At 52.3% G+C, this 17,782-nt stretch overlaps 1 protein-coding gene across 1 annotated transcript in view; it reads right to left on the reverse strand.

The window, feature by feature from the left end:
* UMODL1 (uromodulin-like 1) overlaps window positions 1-17,782 on the reverse strand; it is a 68,690-nt gene that overhangs the window by 21,909 nt on the left and 28,999 nt on the right. The window contains exons 8-16 of the mRNA XM_012002577.1: window positions 16,400-16,512; window positions 14,565-14,784; window positions 12,319-12,456; window positions 10,915-11,156; window positions 10,386-10,590; window positions 8,357-8,614; window positions 5,940-6,052; window positions 2,470-2,683; window positions 590-727 (exon numbers count right to left, since the gene is read on the reverse strand). Coding sequence (XP_011857967.1) covers window positions 590-727; window positions 2,470-2,683; window positions 5,940-6,052; window positions 8,357-8,614; window positions 10,386-10,590; window positions 10,915-11,156; window positions 12,319-12,456; window positions 14,565-14,784; window positions 16,400-16,512 — 1,641 coding nt within the window. The remainder of the gene's footprint in view (window positions 1-589; window positions 728-2,469; window positions 2,684-5,939; window positions 6,053-8,356; window positions 8,615-10,385; window positions 10,591-10,914; window positions 11,157-12,318; window positions 12,457-14,564; window positions 14,785-16,399; window positions 16,513-17,782) is intronic.

Here is a 17,782-nt window from a genome sequence, read left to right on the forward strand (position 1 = left end):
TGGACTGAAGCAACTTAGCCTCCTCTGTGCTTCCTGATTCTACCTCAAGCAGGACACGTTCTACAGCCCCCTGGATACTGCCCTCACTAGTATAAACGTCCACCTCCCTTTACTTGACGCAGATTCCTGGATAGCAGTGGGCATCTTGGGGTCAGCGCTAAATCCACTAAGACCCCGTTTTTCAGGAAAAGAGCTGAGTGGAAAGAGTGGCCGAGAGGAAACCTTCCCCTTGTGTCACGTGTCCCACGGCTGCGTGTTTCACAAGACGGTCGCTCAGCATCTGCATGTTCACACCTCATGTATGTGTGTATTTTCTCTTCATGGATATCAGAGCTAGCTCTCGGAGAGATAAGGCACTGCCCAGAAGCCTGGACACGTATGAAAGAATGGGAAGGAACGTGCACACGCATGTACACACACATACACATACACCTCACACACACACGTGCACCCACATCACACACAGGAAACTTCCCCAGGACACAGAAATATGACCTCATAGGGACAAGAAGCCCTTTGCACGTGAATGTCCTTAAATAAAACTGATTATGAGATAGTATTCCAGAAAAAGAAACGCTGACATCATTACCTTCACAGGGTCTGCCAGAATATTCCACAGGGAAATCGGGGGCTCCTCTCTCACAGCTACAAGTGAAAGACCCGAGGGTGTTTCGACAGGATGTCCCGGGCACACAGTCGTCCTCTTTCCTTTCACACTCATCGTAATCTGCCAATATTTAGAAGACAAAACAGAAGAACGTCCCCGGGGGCTTGCAGGCTCACAGAAGCCTCAGGGGAGAGTGCGTCTCCCAGACAAAGCTGGAAACTCCAGCCAGAGCAGACTGCGGTGAAGCTGGCCAGTTCTGGAGAGTACAGGAGGCTTCCTGCCGGTGGGGCTGGGAATGGCTAGGGAGGTCTGCAGGGGCTGTTCTGGAAAGAGGATTCTGGCCCAGAGCTGGGAGGGAGATCTGGGCAGAGGAGGGCCAACCCTTCAGTTCCCAGGAGTGACCAGGAGATGCACAGGCCCTCAGACCAGGCCGCAAGCCCAACCCTGGGCAGAAGGCCCTCAGGCCATTTGCCTTTCACCATGATGCTTGGTGGATTATTGACAGCAAAACAGGTTTACTGCAGAACATGGACAAGTACCAGAAAAGCATGACCAAGGGCATGTTGGCATGTGGACATATTTCCTTCCGGCCTTTTAAAATGCAGGCATGCTCTGAGAGCATAGCTTGCCTCTGCCACCACCTAGCTCCATGCAAATCCACAAACCTCGATTCTCATCATTGCACAACAGCTCAGGGCAGGGACACCTGGTAACTTAGCACCTTCTCTGTAACTAGATGATTGGGACTTCCAACTGTTTTGCTTTTAAAGTAACACTGAAGATGAACATCTTTGTATGTAAACTATGGTCCAAACTGAGATCAAATTTGTTAGGACAAAGTCCTAACAAGGATATTCCAGAATCTGATATTTCAGAATCAAGGTGGATGGCCACTTTGAAAGCGCTTGATTTATGTCACCAAACTGGTTTCCAGGAAGCGTGAGCAAATCCTTCTGCCACCAGCAATCTGTGCGAACACCTGCCTCACTACACTTTCACCAGTATTCATGTCAGCAGTAAAAAGACCTTTTTTTGCAATTTGATGGGCAAAAATGTTTTAATGGGGATGTCTTGGGTTACCACATCTTTGTTAGTCATTCATATTTCTTCTTTTATACCTTGTCTGTGTAGATCTTTCGTGCATTTATCCATCAGGTTCTTAATATTTATCATCTATTTGTATGATCTCTCTATATATTTGGGATACTAACACTTCATCAAATTATTGAATTTTTTTTGTTTACTTTGCTTTAAAATGGTGCCTTTATTTTGATTTATCTCTGCATGTAGTCAGTATCTCATCCTTTTCCTCTGAAAATCGTATTTTCTTTGAGAAGTCCTTCTTATTCTAAAAATCAAAAAATTAACATTAATCTTCAATTTTTAAAAGGTCTTTGGTTTCTGATACATGTAACTATAAGCCATTCATCATCTATTTTCAAGTATGATAGGAGAAAAGAATCTAAATTTTCTTTTTCTCCCTGCTTTTCTCGTTAATTATTTTTACTGGGATCTCCTTGGGAACTGTGCTTGGGAGAGGGTCTGGTTGCAGAGAGGGATGTGTCTGCCCTCAGCCCATGGAAACAAGCAGCAGGGGAGCAGTAGACCCCAAAAGAAAGCAGCACCCCTGGGCATCTGCAGGTTTACCCGAAGGTGTTTTCAACACTTCAACTTTTACAAAATTATAATCACAATAAGAGGGACAGAGAGGGTCCTGTCTATTTCACATCTTCATCTAATTCCGGGGGAAGAAGGACTACATGGGCACAACACAACATCTTTCAAAAGCGAAGGGTAGTGGCTGCGCTCTGGCTGCCTCTGGTTCCGGAACATGGGAGAAGCTCAGTGCCATCCTCTCATACCCTGTATGAAGGTGTCGCCTCTGATCACCTCCAGCAGAGGCGCGGTCTGGAAGGCGGTGAGGAATGCAGCTGACACCTCCTGGACATCCACATCTGCGATTATCAGCAAGTGAAACTCCACCACGACGCTGCCATTGGTGACGCCGACGACTTCCATCCTGACCCCGCCGGCGTCCATGTGCTGACGCAGCGTGGCTGGCAGGGAGCCCCGCACCTGTGAGGAAAGAGGCCATGTGAGGAGGTTCCCACGCTGAGAGGAAACAGATGCCCGTCTCAAGGCGGTTCCTCCTGCCAGTCTGCCCAGCAGCAGGGCTGGCCCATAGCACAAAGGTAAAAGCCACAGGTTGGTTCTGGGCCCCTTTCCTGTCTGCCACGTTTTCAAGCCCAGCACAAATGCCTGGGAGTGTCTGTGATATGAGAACAGCCCTTGTTTCCCCCCAAACCAGCAAACAGCTTCAGAAAGATGCCTGTGGGGTAAGTATAGGACTTGGGACACAGGCAGAGACCCTACCTCATGGGGCTTACAATTTGCTGGGGGCTCACAAGGGCTTCTAGAACCTAATACTCCTGGTTTGCAGCCACCGAGGGCAGGAGGCTGAGTGCGGGGTCGTGGGGAGGGACACCACTCCCACTGCCTTCTCTGGAACAGCCCTTTTGCTGCTGACACTGCAGAACATGTCCCCTTTCATTCTCCCTCCCTGCCTGTCCCCAGACTCTTCCAGTGAGCATTTCCAACATCCCTATTAGGACAGGCGGTTCCTGCCCCCAAATGCCCCACTTTCTACTCTCTTTGGACAGAGTCACACATCACACACTATATGATTCCACACTAACCCATCTTGGTCAAAACACCTGAGGCAGGAGAATGGCGGGAACCCGGGAGGCGGAGTTTGCAGTGAGCAGAGATCGCTCCACTGCACTCCAGCCTGGGCGACAGAGTGAGACTCCGTCTCAAAACAAAACAAAACAAAACAAAAAACACCCAGACAGGCAAACAATCTTATAATGAGCTTCGATCATCCTCAATGCAAACCTCCTATGGAAAGGGCACCTCCAGGGTTTGTCCTCACAGGTGCGGTGGCTCAGGGCCCAGGTCATGGACTCACTCCCCAGCTTCTGGGCCGCCAAGGTGAACAGATCCATTGTCCCTCTCAGAGTCTGTGGACCCCAGGGAGAGTGCAGCTGCCCTGGGTTGGCTCAGTAGATGACTGTTGTCGTGACCATCTTCACAATCAGATATTCCCTCTCTCTTTCTCTCAGAGGCATCTGTCATAGTCTTGGATTAATGTGACCTTTAGCTGCATTTCAAACCAACCTCTAAGCAAAGTTCCAGGCCCCTTGCTAGGAAGTGGTGAAGAGCCAGGGACCGAGGCACGCAGCTGACACCTCCTGGACATCCACGTCTGCGGTTATCAGCAGGTGAAACCCCCGAAATTTCTCTAAACATCCTACTTCTGTGATTAAGTTGTGTAATTATTTGCTGTCCTGAAATTCTAGGCAAACAGAAAAACAACATCCCCAAAAATGGGCAAAGGAAGAAATGGTTCAAAGAGGAAAGATTAATCAAGAAACTTGGGAAGGAAATGGAGCTGCCTCGTTTGACCACTAGAGCCAGGTGGAAGGATTCGGTGTTTGTTGTTTAATATTGTAACTACTATTTAACCTTATCAATGAAATCACATTATTAATCAAACCATATTATTAATCAAGCCGTCAACAACTCTTGAATGCACAAACCAGGAGCTGGGAATGAGCTAAGCCACCGGGGCCGGTCCCAAAGGCAGCCGAATCTTCTCATCTGTGGGTGAAGCGCTGGGGTTTGCAGCCCTGGTACGATATTAGCACGACAGGCCCCTAGGTGGCGATGTCATACCTCTCTGTGCTGAGCCTTAAACTCCCAGATTCAAGACATCTACAATGTGAGATTCCACGCAAACAAAATCACTAGATTATGACAAGGGCACTCCCTCTACCTCAAAAAATCCACAAGAAGGCACGTCACTAAACGGTAACAGACAGCGTCTCAGAGAATGCTGAGGGGATGGCAGGGAGGAATGCAGGAAAGAGCAGGAAAAGAACTTTCTCTGAGGCAGGGGCATCGCAGCACTATTTATAACAGACAGAGGCGGGAGCCGCCCAGTGCCCTCAGTGAATGAATGGATGAGCCTGCATGGGTTATGTCCCGGCCATAACAAGGAATGCAGTGCTGACACATGCTGCCACGTGGATGAAATCCGAAAACCTCATTTTAACTGAAAGAAGCCAGACACAAAAAGTCACATATTGTACGATTCTTTTTCTGTAAAATGTCCATAATGGGCAAATCCATAGAGATAAAAAGCAGATTAGTGATTACCAGGAGCGGGAGGAAGTGGTGAGAGAGAAGAGAATGACTTCCTTTTTTTTTTTTTTTTTTTTTGAGATGGAGTCTTGCTCTGTTGCCTAGGCTGGAGTACAGTGGCACGATCTCAGCTCACTGCAACCTCTGCCTTCTGGTTTCAAGCGATTCTCCTGCCTCAGCCTCCTGAGTACCTGGGATTACAGGCACCCGCCACCACGCCTGGCTAATTTTTGTATTTTTAGTAGAGATGTGGCCGGGCTGGTCTCAAACTCCTGACCTCAGGTGATCCACCCGCCTCAGCCTCCCAAAGTGCTGGGATTAGGGCATGAGCCACTGTGCCTAGCTGGGAGTGGCTTCAATGAGGTTTCTTTTTGGGTGATGAAAATGTTCTGGAATTAGTGGTGATGGTTGCACAATTTTGCAAAATAGTCTAAACCATTGAATTGTACAGTTTAAAAGTGTAGATTTTATGGTCTATGAAATAAATCTCATTTTTTATAGGTTTAAAAAAAAAAACATGGAGGGACTTTCTGCTTCATAGGTTCCACAACTGAAAAACAGATTTCACTGGCCGGAAAAGCATGTGAAATAAGGATGCAGCAGAGGAAGAGCTGTGCCTCCTGTCTGCTGACCGTGTCTTTGCCAGGGCAGATCCAGAGACACTCAGGGAGCCAGGCCAGAGCTTATAGTCCTGGCTTTCTTCAGAAATGAAGAGCTCATAGGACCTACAAGTCAAATTCCTAGTTGGATGAGACTAGAATTTTTTTTTTTTTTTTTTATACAGGGTCTCACTCTCTTGTCCAGGCTGGAGTGCAGTGGGATGATCTCAGCTTGCTGCAACCTCTGCCTCCTGGGTTCAAGAGACTTTCCTGCCTTAGCCTCCTGAGTAGCTGAGATCACAAATATGAGCCACCACGACAGGCTAATTTTTTGTATGTTTTTGGTGGAGATGGGGTTTTGCCATGTTGCCCAGGCTGGTCTCGAACTCCTGAGCTTGGGCAATCTGCCCGCCTCTGCCTCCCAAAGTGCTAGGATTATAGGCGTGAGCCACCGCGCCTAACCTAGAATTCTATCAGCCTTCCACCCTTTCTCTCCTGAAAGGAATTAAGGGCTGATATCACCAACTCACCGTCCTGAAGAACAGTTCTAGGAAATCTCGATACTCCTGGCTGCTTGCGTTTCGAAAGGATTCTGAGTATCTGACATTTGCGATTCTGACCTGTCCAATGAGCTTCCGGGCCGCTGCAGGATGGAGGATAAGCACATTTGGAATGTATTAGATAACAAAGTAACATTTCAATATTAATAAGCGTATTTTCATGTCCGTGAAGAGCATCACACCAAGGCCGCCCTGTGTTCTAGAAAGAAGGAATAGTGCCAGGGCTCGGTGACACAGTCCATCAGATGCCAGAGGACACAGGACAAAGCCTGAACACAGTGGGAGAACTTTCCAGAGGATGGAGCCAGCTCAGCCCCTGCAACTGTGTCCTCAACACACACACCCTTCCTTCCTTGCTGCCGTTACCCATGCTGGGGCATTCAAACAATTTACCAGCAAGCTGGCATGACTTGAAGCATGTGGAGGCACCATTAAGTAACTTTGCCAGGGCCACAGGTACAAACTGGGCTGTCCCAGGTAGACCAGGACTTAGAGCCCTGGCCAGGCCTCTGCTCAGAGTGCACAGGGCCACAGGGTGCCCAGGGGTCTTGTTTAGAGCCAGCCCTTCTTCCTTCCCCAGCAGCCCCACCTCCCCTGTCTATGGGCAGTCCCTGTTTTGGCATCATCTGTTCCATCTGAATCTTTTCCCTCCGTGGAGGGCTTCTAGGAGTATGTGGCGCATAAATGTGGTCCAGGAATGTCGCCACCCCCTCCTGGCCCTGGCATGGCAGCCACCCCAGTGTTCAGTCAGTCCCTCACCAAATATTTGTGAAGCACCTGCCATGTGCCAGAGGCATTCCAGACAGTGAAGGAGAAAGACACAGCTCTCCCCTCAGGGGGCTGAGAGTCCATCTCCCCAGAGCTTCTCACTCAGGCTCAAGACAAACCACAGAGCTATTCTGCTATGCATTCCTGGGGGAACCCCAAACTCTCCATCCTTGAGATCATTTTTGTGGCTGCCCCTGAGGGCCTCTGGTTCAGTCTCCATGGCTGGCACGGGCAACCCAATCTGAAAGCCATCAGTAGCAGGACAGGTGCACAGGTGAGAGCAAGTATAAGCATGCCCACATGTTCGGGGTCCCCCATGCAGCCTGTCCCGTCCAGAGCAGCTGAGACCTTCAGCGGCCCAACTCTGGTTCTCAGACCCCAGAGCCACCCTGCCTGACCATCCAGCCAGCACTGATCTCCCTCTTCTCCAGCTGCTTGTGAACTTGCACAGTTCACGTCATGCACTCCCTCTGTTCTCTAATTTCTCAGGCCATGGCTGATTAGTACTTTAAAGCACAGACATAGAAGTTCTCAACTTCTGTTACTGCATCCCAATAGGCCATCTTACGCCTCCCTCAAGGGGTGTGCGCCCCACCATGCAGACCACTGCTATCAATGCTGCCCACGGTGTGAAAACCATCTTACACCTCCCTCAAGGGGCGCGCACCCGACCGTGCAGACCACTGCTACTAACACTTGGGAAACTGCCACGGTGTGAAAACCAGCCTGCAACATCAGACACGCCCTTGACTATCCAGGTAAGGTACACATAAGAAAATACCCAGGTGGTGACGCTAATGAAAAGAAAAGAGGAATTTCATCCAAATATATGTAATATGGTCACCACCCAGCTTGAACGCAGTGGAGTCAATGTTTGATTCATTATTGCTCAATTCTTTAGTTTGTGGCCCCAGGCTCTGGCGGGCTGCTCACAGATCATCCGTGTGACTGCCGGTTGTCGGTTGATGTCCTTCCTGAAAGCCAAGTCCTCTGAGACTGTTGAGATCAGAGGGAGTGGATGCAGCTCAACAGCTGAGTTGCTTCCCCAAGAGGACACAGGGGAGCCACACCCGCAGCCTACCAGGCACAGTCTGCAGCACTCTGCCACCGCCTCAGAGCCAGCGGGTTGCCTAATGCCTTTTCCTGAATAAGCCGCCTCCTGCCTGGCCGTCATTGCATGCCTGCTGAAGCCAGCCAGATGTCCCTAAGCTGAGAGGAACAATGACACTTAGCAGCCCACAAACTAATCCAGCTCTCTTAAGCCTTAACCCACAGAAAGTCTTTTTCATACTTTTTATTCCTCTCTTTAAAAACAAATGGGAGGCCAAGGTGGGTGGATCACGAGGTCAGGAGATCGAGACCATCCTGGCTAACACGGTGAAACCCTGTCTCAACTAAAAATACAAAAAAATTAGCTGGGCGTGGTGGCGGGCGCGTGTAGTCCCAGCTACTCGGGAGGCTGAGGCAGGAGAATGGCGTGAACCCGGAAGGCAGAGCCTGCAGTGAGCTGAGATCACGCCACTGCACTCCAGCCTGGGTGACAGAGCGAGACTTCGTCTCAAAAAAAACCAAAAAACAAAAAACAAAACAAAACAAAAAACCAAGTGGAAGCCCATTACCTGTCCTCACTTTCAGATGAGCTCTGGCACCTTCTTTCCCACATGCTTTGGCCACGATCTCAACCAGGTGCAAGATGCCAGGCTCCAGCCCCGACACCGTCACACTCGTGTTCCAGGTCTCCAGGACCATGGTGGGGCTCCATGCGGAAGTCAGAGTGAGCTGGAAGGCGGAGTCCAAAGCAAGACCTGCCTCCCACGCCAGGTGGAAGCTTGTGCTGGTCACATTGGAGACCACGATCCTCCCAATGGAGACGGGAACTGGGAAGTGGAATAGAAACACCAAAATTAAAAATCAAGCCATTTCTAGGAGAAAAGAAGCCTCGCCCAATGCCAAAAATCAAATTCATCACCGTGGGGACATGAGTGATTTGCAGGTGATGGCCGCCAAAGTGATGGTTGAGTAGGATCCTGTACAAACCTCCCAAGCGCGGGCTTCCTGGGCCTGCATCCTTGCGCCTCCTCAGGATGATAGCAAATGGCTTCTGGTTTGGTTTTGTTTCAGCAAATGGCTCATATACATCCCTGAGGCCCCTGGACTCCCCAAAATGAAGGCCTCTTGAGCAGGTTCTTGGTAGCGCCTCAGAGGGACCATCTACTCTTGACCCCTGGGTGGATTTACCCAGGATCCAACTAGGGGTCGATATTGGTGACAATGCTGGCTAGAGAACCATTCTTACAGGAGGACCTCAGGGCCCTCGGTAATACTGACTTACATGGGCTTAAGAGTTTAGTCTTAGAGCCTGCTTAGCAGAGGAAATGCATTGAGGAAGATCACATTTAACAGTTCATTAGCATGAAATCCAGAGGCAGACTAGCTCTGCAAGCTCACAGGGCTGTCATGGCCGAGACCCAATTCCTGCACAGAGCTGCTGTGACTCTCCTGAGATGTCACCTGGGGGCTTGGTGATGGCTCAATCTTCCACAGGTAACATGGAACTGCTGGGGTTACGGTATGACTAGAGGTGCAGAACAGCTGAGGGGTGCAGGAACCCTGGATGTGTAGAGCAGATGGGGGTACAGAACACTTAGGGGGTAAAAAACAACTGGGGGTGTAGAACAGCTGACAATGCAGAGCATCTGTGGAGGTTCAACATCTGGGGTGAAGAGCAGCTGGGGAAGTACAGAACTGTGGGTGTAGAACAGCGGAGGGAGCACAAAGCAGCTGGGAAAGCGCAGAACATCTATTGAGGTGCAGAACAGCTGGGGAGACACAGAACAGCTGGGGAGATGCAGAATCTCTGAGACATATAGAACAGCTGGGCAGATACAAAGCAGCTGGGGAGACACAGAACAGCTGGGGAGATGCAGAATCTCTGAGACATATAGAACAGCTGGGCAGATACAGAGCAGCTGGGGACACACAGAACAGGTGGGGAGATGCAGAATCTCTGAGACATATAGAACAGCTGGGCAGATACAGAGCAGCTGGGGAGACAGAACCGCTGAGGAAGTGCAGAACAGCTGGGAGAGCTGGGGGTGCACAAAAGCTGGGGTGCAGCCCACTTTGGTGTGCAGAGCAGCTGCAGGGCTGCAGAATGCTTGGCAGGATGACAGAACAACGGAGGGGTGCAGAACAGCTATGGGAGGGCAGCATTACTGGGGGGTGCAGAGTTGTTGTGGGGGTGTCATCACACTGATTGGGGCTGGGGCAGGTGGGGGCACAGCTCTGCTAGGAGGCAGGACAGCGGGGGTGGTCAATGCCTCAGGGGATGGCTCCAGTACCTAATGCGACAAGTAAGCCGCAGTGCCTGCTCCTGAAGGCAGACCTCTGCCCCAGCGGCTGCAGACAAGGAGCCCTAAGACTTGGGGAAGAGAGGGCTGGGACAGGCAAGGGGACCAAGCTGTCTTCCTAACTCAACCAGAAACCAGCTGCTGGGCGCCTCCGTTTCCTCACGCACAAGATGAGGCTGCTGCCTAAGCATTGCTAGCAGCCTGCGACTCCATGGCCGCGGGAGCTTTGCCACCACAGGCTCACACAGGCTATGGGTCCTATTAGTCCTAGTCCCCATGCACCATTCGAGGAACTCACCACAGGCGGGGGTCTTCAGAGGTGTGAGGGTGGGGGTCGATGGCAGGTCGACAGAACCGGAGGGTCCACTGTCCTCATTTTGCAGCCACGTGGGATTCAGAAGTGTTTCCCAGGTGGAACGGGTGGCATGCCACACGACGTGGCTGGTGGAGTCCTCAGTAGGGGAAAGCCAGGAGAGTGGCTCCATGGTGGAATTTCCCAGTAGCTGTCCAGGGAGGGCCAGTGGGCCATCTGTGGCCCCAGGAGGGAAGCTGTGGGTTGACCCAGGAGCCTTCGGGGAGGAGGTGGTGCCTATCACCCCAATAGTGTTCCTAGGACCGGGGCTCACCTGGTTGGGGCTCCCCTGGCTGGTGCTCCCCTGGCTGGGGCTCGCCTGTCTGGGGCTCGCCTGTCTGAGGCTCCCCTGGCTGGTGCTCCCCTGGCTGGGGCTCCCCTGGCTGGGGCTCGCCTGTCTGAGGCTCCCCTCGCTGGGGTTCACCTCGCTGGGGCTCCCCTGGTCCATCCCCAGACCCAGGGCAGTGCTGGGTGCTTCCTGCTCCTCGCCTTTTCCTGTGCTGTTCCTGTCATACCCGACCACACTGCTGCCTCCTCTCCTGGGCGGGGGCCCTGGGGCCCAGTCCTGGCCTGCTGCCGGGGTGCCCTGAGGGTGCCCAGGGCTGGGTGACAAGGTGAAGTTCTCTAGGCCGAGGGCTGCTGTTCCCGTGCCAAGAGCTGGGGCCGTTACCCCTGTCGCCGCAGACAGCCCATTGTCCGTGGGGCTCACCAGGTCACCTGCCAAGAAACATCCACTGTCAGAGCCTGCTGGATCCCACCCATGACTAAGAGCCTCCCAGGAGGGCAGCACAACCGTCCAGCAGGACTGCTGTGCATCCCCGCGTGGACCTGGCCAGGGCCGCAGGCGGCTTCAGCCAGCGTTCGGGAGAGTTCAATGGGCTCATGTTTGCAGGCTCCCCGGGAATCTCCGAAGGCAAGTCACGCCTCCCTACTGGATAAATGAGGAGACTAAAGCTGAGGGTGAGGGATCCACCCGGGGGGCTACAAAACCCGGACTTGAAAATGCAGGGCTTGGTTCTCACAGGCCTCAGATTAATCCATCAGGACTCTGGGAAAATGGGACAATTTCCCCCAGATTTGTGCTCAGTGTGGGACTTGGTGCTGGATGCTGTCATCGACTTGCAGGACGTTAGGCAAATAAGAAAAACAGGAGAAGACAAGGTGTGGGTGTTAGGAAGCAGAGCAGCACTCGCAGTGTCTAAGAAACATTCTCCCCAGAGAACAGGTCTCAGCTGCTCCTTCCAGCTAGAAAGGCCTCAGCGGGGGCTGGCAGCCGGTGGCTGGGCGCCTCTGCCATGCCTGCATCCGGGCCGACATGGCTCATCAGTCACTGCCTTTTAGGCCCTCACATGGCCTCCTCCTGCTGCTCAGCTCAGCACCCCAGGTATCCCCAACCCTCTCATCAGAACTGGCCTACAGAAAAGACTGGGGGCTGATACGGCAGGACTAGAGGTCAGCGGCCCCCATCGAGCCCCTCTCCAGCTTCTCTGGGCTTCCACCCCTTCTTGGGCTCCAGGCCACCTAGGGAGGAATCCCTTGCCCCAGGCTGCATCCTGACTTCTGTGGGCCCAAGGAACTTGGCCTTCATGGACCCCTGCACCCCTCCACTTAAAAATTTATCAAAAATTACATTTTATAATGACATTTGGATAGCGATGAGTGTAATCCAGGCTAGATTCATTGTTTTATGTATATTTACTGTCCTTCTATTAATTTCTTTCTTCTGATTTTAAAAGAAATGGAAATGAAAACATTTCTGTGGGTCCCTAACATTACCATAGGTCCTCAGCGCTGTGCCGATGGAGAATTGGACCTTGCCCCATCCCCAGATTCTCGGGCAGGAGGCCTTCTCAGAGTTGGCAGGGGGGTCGACACGTACCCTCACAGGCCCGGCCTGCGCGGGAAGGGGTGGCGTCCCTGGTGGTGCGGCACTGGCAGGTGTAGGAGCCCTCCAGGTTGATGCACCAGGCAGCCGGCGAGCAATCGTGCTCTGTGCTGTCCACACACTCGTCCCAGTCTGCCAGGGGTAGACACAAGACAAAACCCATGAGAAAATGGCCAGAGAGTGATCAGAAGACAGACCCATGCTGGAAGGAGTCCTTCCTAGCCATCTTTGCAGTGAACGGCCGGGAGCAGGGGCACTTTTGGGGCAGAAGTGGGGCATTCGTCCAACACTCTCATGACAAGCTTATGGCCTGCCCGTGCCCACCTTCACATCGGTTGGCTTACTTGGGGGCAAAGATTAGGAAATGTTGGTTTCTTTGGATGATATTAGCACCCACAGGTGCGCATCTAAACCTCTCTTCTTTATTCTCTGTTTCCACACCCCAAAAGTTGAAATGCTTTCTCCTCTCTCTTTGATGTGCCAACATTCTCCAATACTTAGTGTCTCAACCAAGAAATGGAAAAGTAATTGAGCCGGGGGTGGGGGTCCAGCTGAGTATAACATGAACTTCCCACGCCGGGGGTGGGGTCCAGCTGAGTATAACATGAACTTCCCACGCCGGGGGTGGGGGTCCAGCTGAGTATAACATGAACTTCCCACGCCGGGGGTGGGGGTCCAGCTGAGTATAACATGAACTTCCCACGCCGGGGGTGGGGGTTAGCCTGAGTATAACACGAGCTTCCCACGCCGGGGGTGGGGGTCCAGCTGAGTATAACATGAACTTCCCACGCCGGGGGTGGGGTCCAGCTGAGTACAACATGAACTTCCCACGCCATTCTAGAGCACCCAGGTGTCTCCACAGGTGTGCTCCTCCTCCTGTGCCCCAAAGACATGTGATGTCATGTCACTGGGGGGCCCGCCTTGGGGAGAAATGGGGAGGACAAGGACAATGTAGTTCCCAGGGGGGTGGCTGAGCTCATCAGGGGCCAGGCCCCGCTGGGTGGTGACAGTGCCTTCTGTGCTTCTGCAGAGCTGCCGGTGGAGGTACTCAGGAACGCACTCACACCCAGCATGCCACAGAAGTTCCAATTCAGTTGGAATTTAAGCCACGATGTGGGATCAGTTCAGTTCTGTGCAGAGAAAACCCTGCCGCTGAGTGCTCAGAGTCTCATTTCGTGGCTTTTTTTCTGTTGTGTTTCCTGCAGTCTCCACAGAAGCAGCTTCCCTGGAGAACAGCAAGCTCGTCAGCTGCCACAACAGCTATGCCACCACCCTGGCATGGCCTGGGGGCTGCCTTGCCATCAGAACACTGCGGGTGCTAACCCACACCTCTTCCTGGGGTGCTACTCAACCTCCAGCTGACCAGTAACTCTCCTAGGGGTGCTCCGGGTTGGGTTTGGAGCCTAGGCTGGCTGGGTTGCAGTCCATGGACAGCAGAGGCACCAAGCAAGCCGCTGGCTCAAACCACCAAGCACCTCGTGTCTATTTTGGTGTGTGGTGATTCACCTAGTCCTCACTCCTCCGTCCCCCCAGACAGCTCCCAAGCGAGCTCAGAGGAAGGCGCTGACAGCTGTATTTAGTCTTGCATTACGCCTTGAGGCTTGTCGGCCCTCCAGTTCAGAGGAAGAGGCAGGTGTGGGAGCAGAAAGAGCTGCCAGCAAGCCTTTGCACCCTCCCGGGCTGGCCAGGCAAGGGCGCAGAGCAGGCAGGAGCCCAGGGCAGGACGCTGCACACTGCTCCCATTGGCCCCGCAGCCAGGTGTGGTGGCGGGCGCCTATAATCCCAGCTACTGGAGAGGCTGAGGCAGGAGAATCACTTGAACCTAGGAGGCAGAGGTTGTAGTGAGCCAAGATCGTGCCATTGCACTCCAGCCTGGGCAACAAGAGCAAAACTCTGTCCCAACAAAAAAAAAAAAAGAAAAGAAAGAGACCCACATGTGGGCAGTTGTCCAGCTGCCTGGAAGTGCGGGGGGTCCTGACCACAGACACAGTGAACTTCTGTCCCTTTCCCCCGAGAGGACCTTCCATCCCCATTTCACTGAGGGTCCTGGGCTGACCGAGGAGACACAGGTGGGCTGGTTGTTCAGGGCTACTGCCCTGGCCCCTGGTTCCGGTGGAGGAAGATAGAATAGGATTTGCATTTCTTTACCCTTTTAAATAAAGGAAAGACTGACTCAAAGTCACCAAGAGGATTTCTGAGCTGGAGGGCACCAGGCAGCAGGGCCGGTGGCTGGGCTGTACCTTGCACACGTGTCCCCTGCCGGTCAATCTGGAACACCGTACTTGCCAACAGGGGCCGGAGCATGGGGGCCAGCGTGGAGACACCCACGGGAACCCCAGGGTCCTGCACGGTGAGCTTGAGCCTCACGACCACGCTTCCGGCCTGGAGAGACACGATCTGCATCCTCAGTTTCCCACCTCGGTACAAGTCAGACACCGCCGGCGGGAAGGAGCTCTCGACCTAGCCAAGAAGAGGCAACAGCTACTCAGACAGCAGACGTCCATCAACATCTTCACGACCGTTAAGCAGGGTTCCAGGTGTGACCAGTGGATGGTGCATGGAGCCATTTCTCTCCTCTACAATCAAGAGGAGGCACCCAGCGACCGACCTCTCAGAGCAAGCAGGGAGGTCCATTCACAGCACCTTAGCTGGGCTTTCCCTGGGATGGCCAGGCCTGGCCTGGTGTGTGCTGGGGACTCACAGTGACCACTGCAATCAAGCTCCCAGTCATGGAGCATCAGATGGACAATCCCCTCCGAGTGTCCTGAAAACTGATGTGAAGGTCATTTGTGTGAGTGTGTGAGAAAGACTATTGGATTGATTGATAAATGGATTGATAGATGGAGAGGCCCCATCAAGGAACAATGCCTACAGCTCTTTGGAGCTGTCCCCCCACTTACTAGGCTGTATCCCGCAGAAAACATGCACACAGAGCCAGGTGCTTAGGGTTACCCACGCCCAAGCAAGGAAGATACCAGCCTGATTCCCCGCCTTTCTGCCAACCCATACTTGCACACACAAGTGAGTTAACATTGAAAAAGGGAGGGAGTTCTCTGAAAACAATGAAAACTGGATTCCCCCTGCAGGCGAATGTTGGGAAGCAACGCTCTGCGGGTCTCTGGCATTTCTACACATCTTGCAAGTAGAAGCACTAACTGCCCTTTTGTTCCAGAATATCTTTCCAAGGATGTTTGCATAGTAAACAGCCTTGGGAGGGAGAGATAATGGCTCCCTCCAAAGCAAAGGGCAGGTTTGTTACTGTCTGATGTAACAGATAATGCCTCCTTCTGGAGCAAGTGCTTGCACCCATTATAAAAGATTCAGGTTCCCTAGGGTTGGGGTTCCTCAGCTCAGGTGCAGACCCACTTTATGTGCTTCATGCCCCTGGGCCCCTCTGCATCACCTCTGTGGGACTCGGGTGCAGGAAGGGGAACTGGCACAACAGCACACGCATGCTGCCTGCTGTGCTGTGAGTAATACGGTCTTCTGTCTCTGGCCCAGGAGTCTCGTGTCTTCTGCCAGCATGCATGACACTGTGGTAGACTCACTTGTTAGTTTGCAGGGAGGGTAAAACCTCAGACCTTATGTGATTCTTGGCAGCTTAGGAAGTCACTTTTCCCTCCAATGCACCATCTGTGGATAGATGTACTTCCCACTGGCTTGCTTCTCCCTGGCTGTCTGCTGATGTCCCCCTTTAGTCACGAGGGAGGAATGGATGCCGTGATTGCTGGTAAACGCTTTGCTAATGAAGCTACGCCAGAGCTGGAAGACAGAGCCCTCAGACAGAAAGTTCCACAGAAAATCCAGCAGTCAGATTAAATGGTGTAGACCATTTGAATAAAGGCACATATTTTAAAGATGGATCGGCCCCGTATCTGGATTAAGCACCCCATAAAAGCAGGGGGGAAGCTTTTGAGTAATCACTGTGCAATTTGGGTTTGGCCTCCCCTGGAGCTGCAGTAACATGTATTTTTGCCACAATCCCAGAGGAAGAGCTGGGCAGAAACTGGCTTGTGTTTGATGTCCTCACTCAGAACGCCCAAGAAAAGATTTTTATGTCTCATTGTGGCTTTACCTCGTGAAGCAGTTGTCTAGAAAAGTCCTGGAACTCCATGCTGCTGTGGTTGAGTAACCTCTCTGTCAGGTTGTGGTTTACAATCTTTATTGTGACTTCAAATACCTGGGCATCTGAGACAGACAGTGAAACAAATTAGCCTGTGGTCAAAAGTCACACACTTGTCTGTTAATGTTTTCCATGAAGCCTACTCTTTGGCGGAGAATTTTTTTTAATAGGTTGGGGCATGAATCTTAGATTGAGGTATCCTAATTGGGGGAAATAAACGTAAGAAACGAAAGAATAAACAATCACTTTTACGTCCAGGGCAGAGACATCCCAGGAAGGAGGTGCAAACGTCACACACAGCCCGTACCCACAGGAACTGGGATTCAACCAGTGCATGGAGGGTCCTTTCCCATGGGGTGGCTGCTGCTTTCCTTTGCCCTATTCATAACCACAGGGCCCAGTGGGTACTCACACAGGGCCCTTACTCAGGCCCCCAACATCAGGGTGACCGAAGGGTTCCAACCTGCCTGGGACGTTCCAGAATTTAGCCCTGAAAGTCCAATCTCTCAAGAACGTACTCAGCCAGTCAAACTGGTAGGGTTGCTCACTTACAAGGGAGGTTGCATTATTTTTGGACATAAGCAAAGATGGAAAAAAGGTTCAAGATGGGACACGGGAATATTCGTCTCTCATTATGAAAAGAAACTCAGCATGCACAACCCAAGTGTCGGCAGGCACAGGAGCAGGTCGGCTGCAATTCTGCACATTTCTCTGGTTATCTAACAGCCACCCACAGCTGTGCCCCACCCTGGCTCTCTCCCAGCTGGCAAACTACGGGCCATCAGAGAGTGTGTCACCTATGCAAGCCACACTTAAGGCTGCAGAAATGCCACTAATGTCGTATATTGTATATTTCCCAGTTGGGGCCCCTGTGAATCTCCCATCTTAGCAAGAGGGAGGAGCACTCCTTGTGGCCTCCGATTCTCAGGCCCCGACGTATCGCAGAGCCTCGTGGACCAGCGGCCTCCTCCAGGACCCTGGGAATTGGACTCCCTGGAGGCTCTGGGCATCAGGTGCCACTGTAACACCTGCCCTGCTGCCTCCTGGCGTCACAGGCTCATGACAAGGTGGAATTAGACAAGGCCTTTAAAGCAAATTGGGCTTCTTCAAAAAGGGCTCTACAAAAGAAGGGCATTTTTATAATCTGGAAAAGGAAAGAAAATCAAGGCTGGGAAGTGGAATAGGTTGGTAATTCAGGAGTCTTCTAGAGTCTTCCAAATTATCTGTGCCTGACATTGCAATGTAGGTATTTTTTTCCTGAGGGCACGGGGTTGGCGGGGTGGGGAGGGTAAGGGCCCAGGTTTGGTGGGGTGGGGAGGGTGAGGGCACGGGGTT

This window comes from Mandrillus leucophaeus, unplaced genomic scaffold (assembly GCF_000951045.1).
Source record: "Mandrillus leucophaeus isolate KB7577 unplaced genomic scaffold, Mleu.le_1.0 Scaffold69, whole genome shotgun sequence".
In the NCBI taxonomy this organism is placed as follows: Eukaryota; Metazoa; Chordata; class Mammalia; order Primates; family Cercopithecidae; genus Mandrillus; species Mandrillus leucophaeus.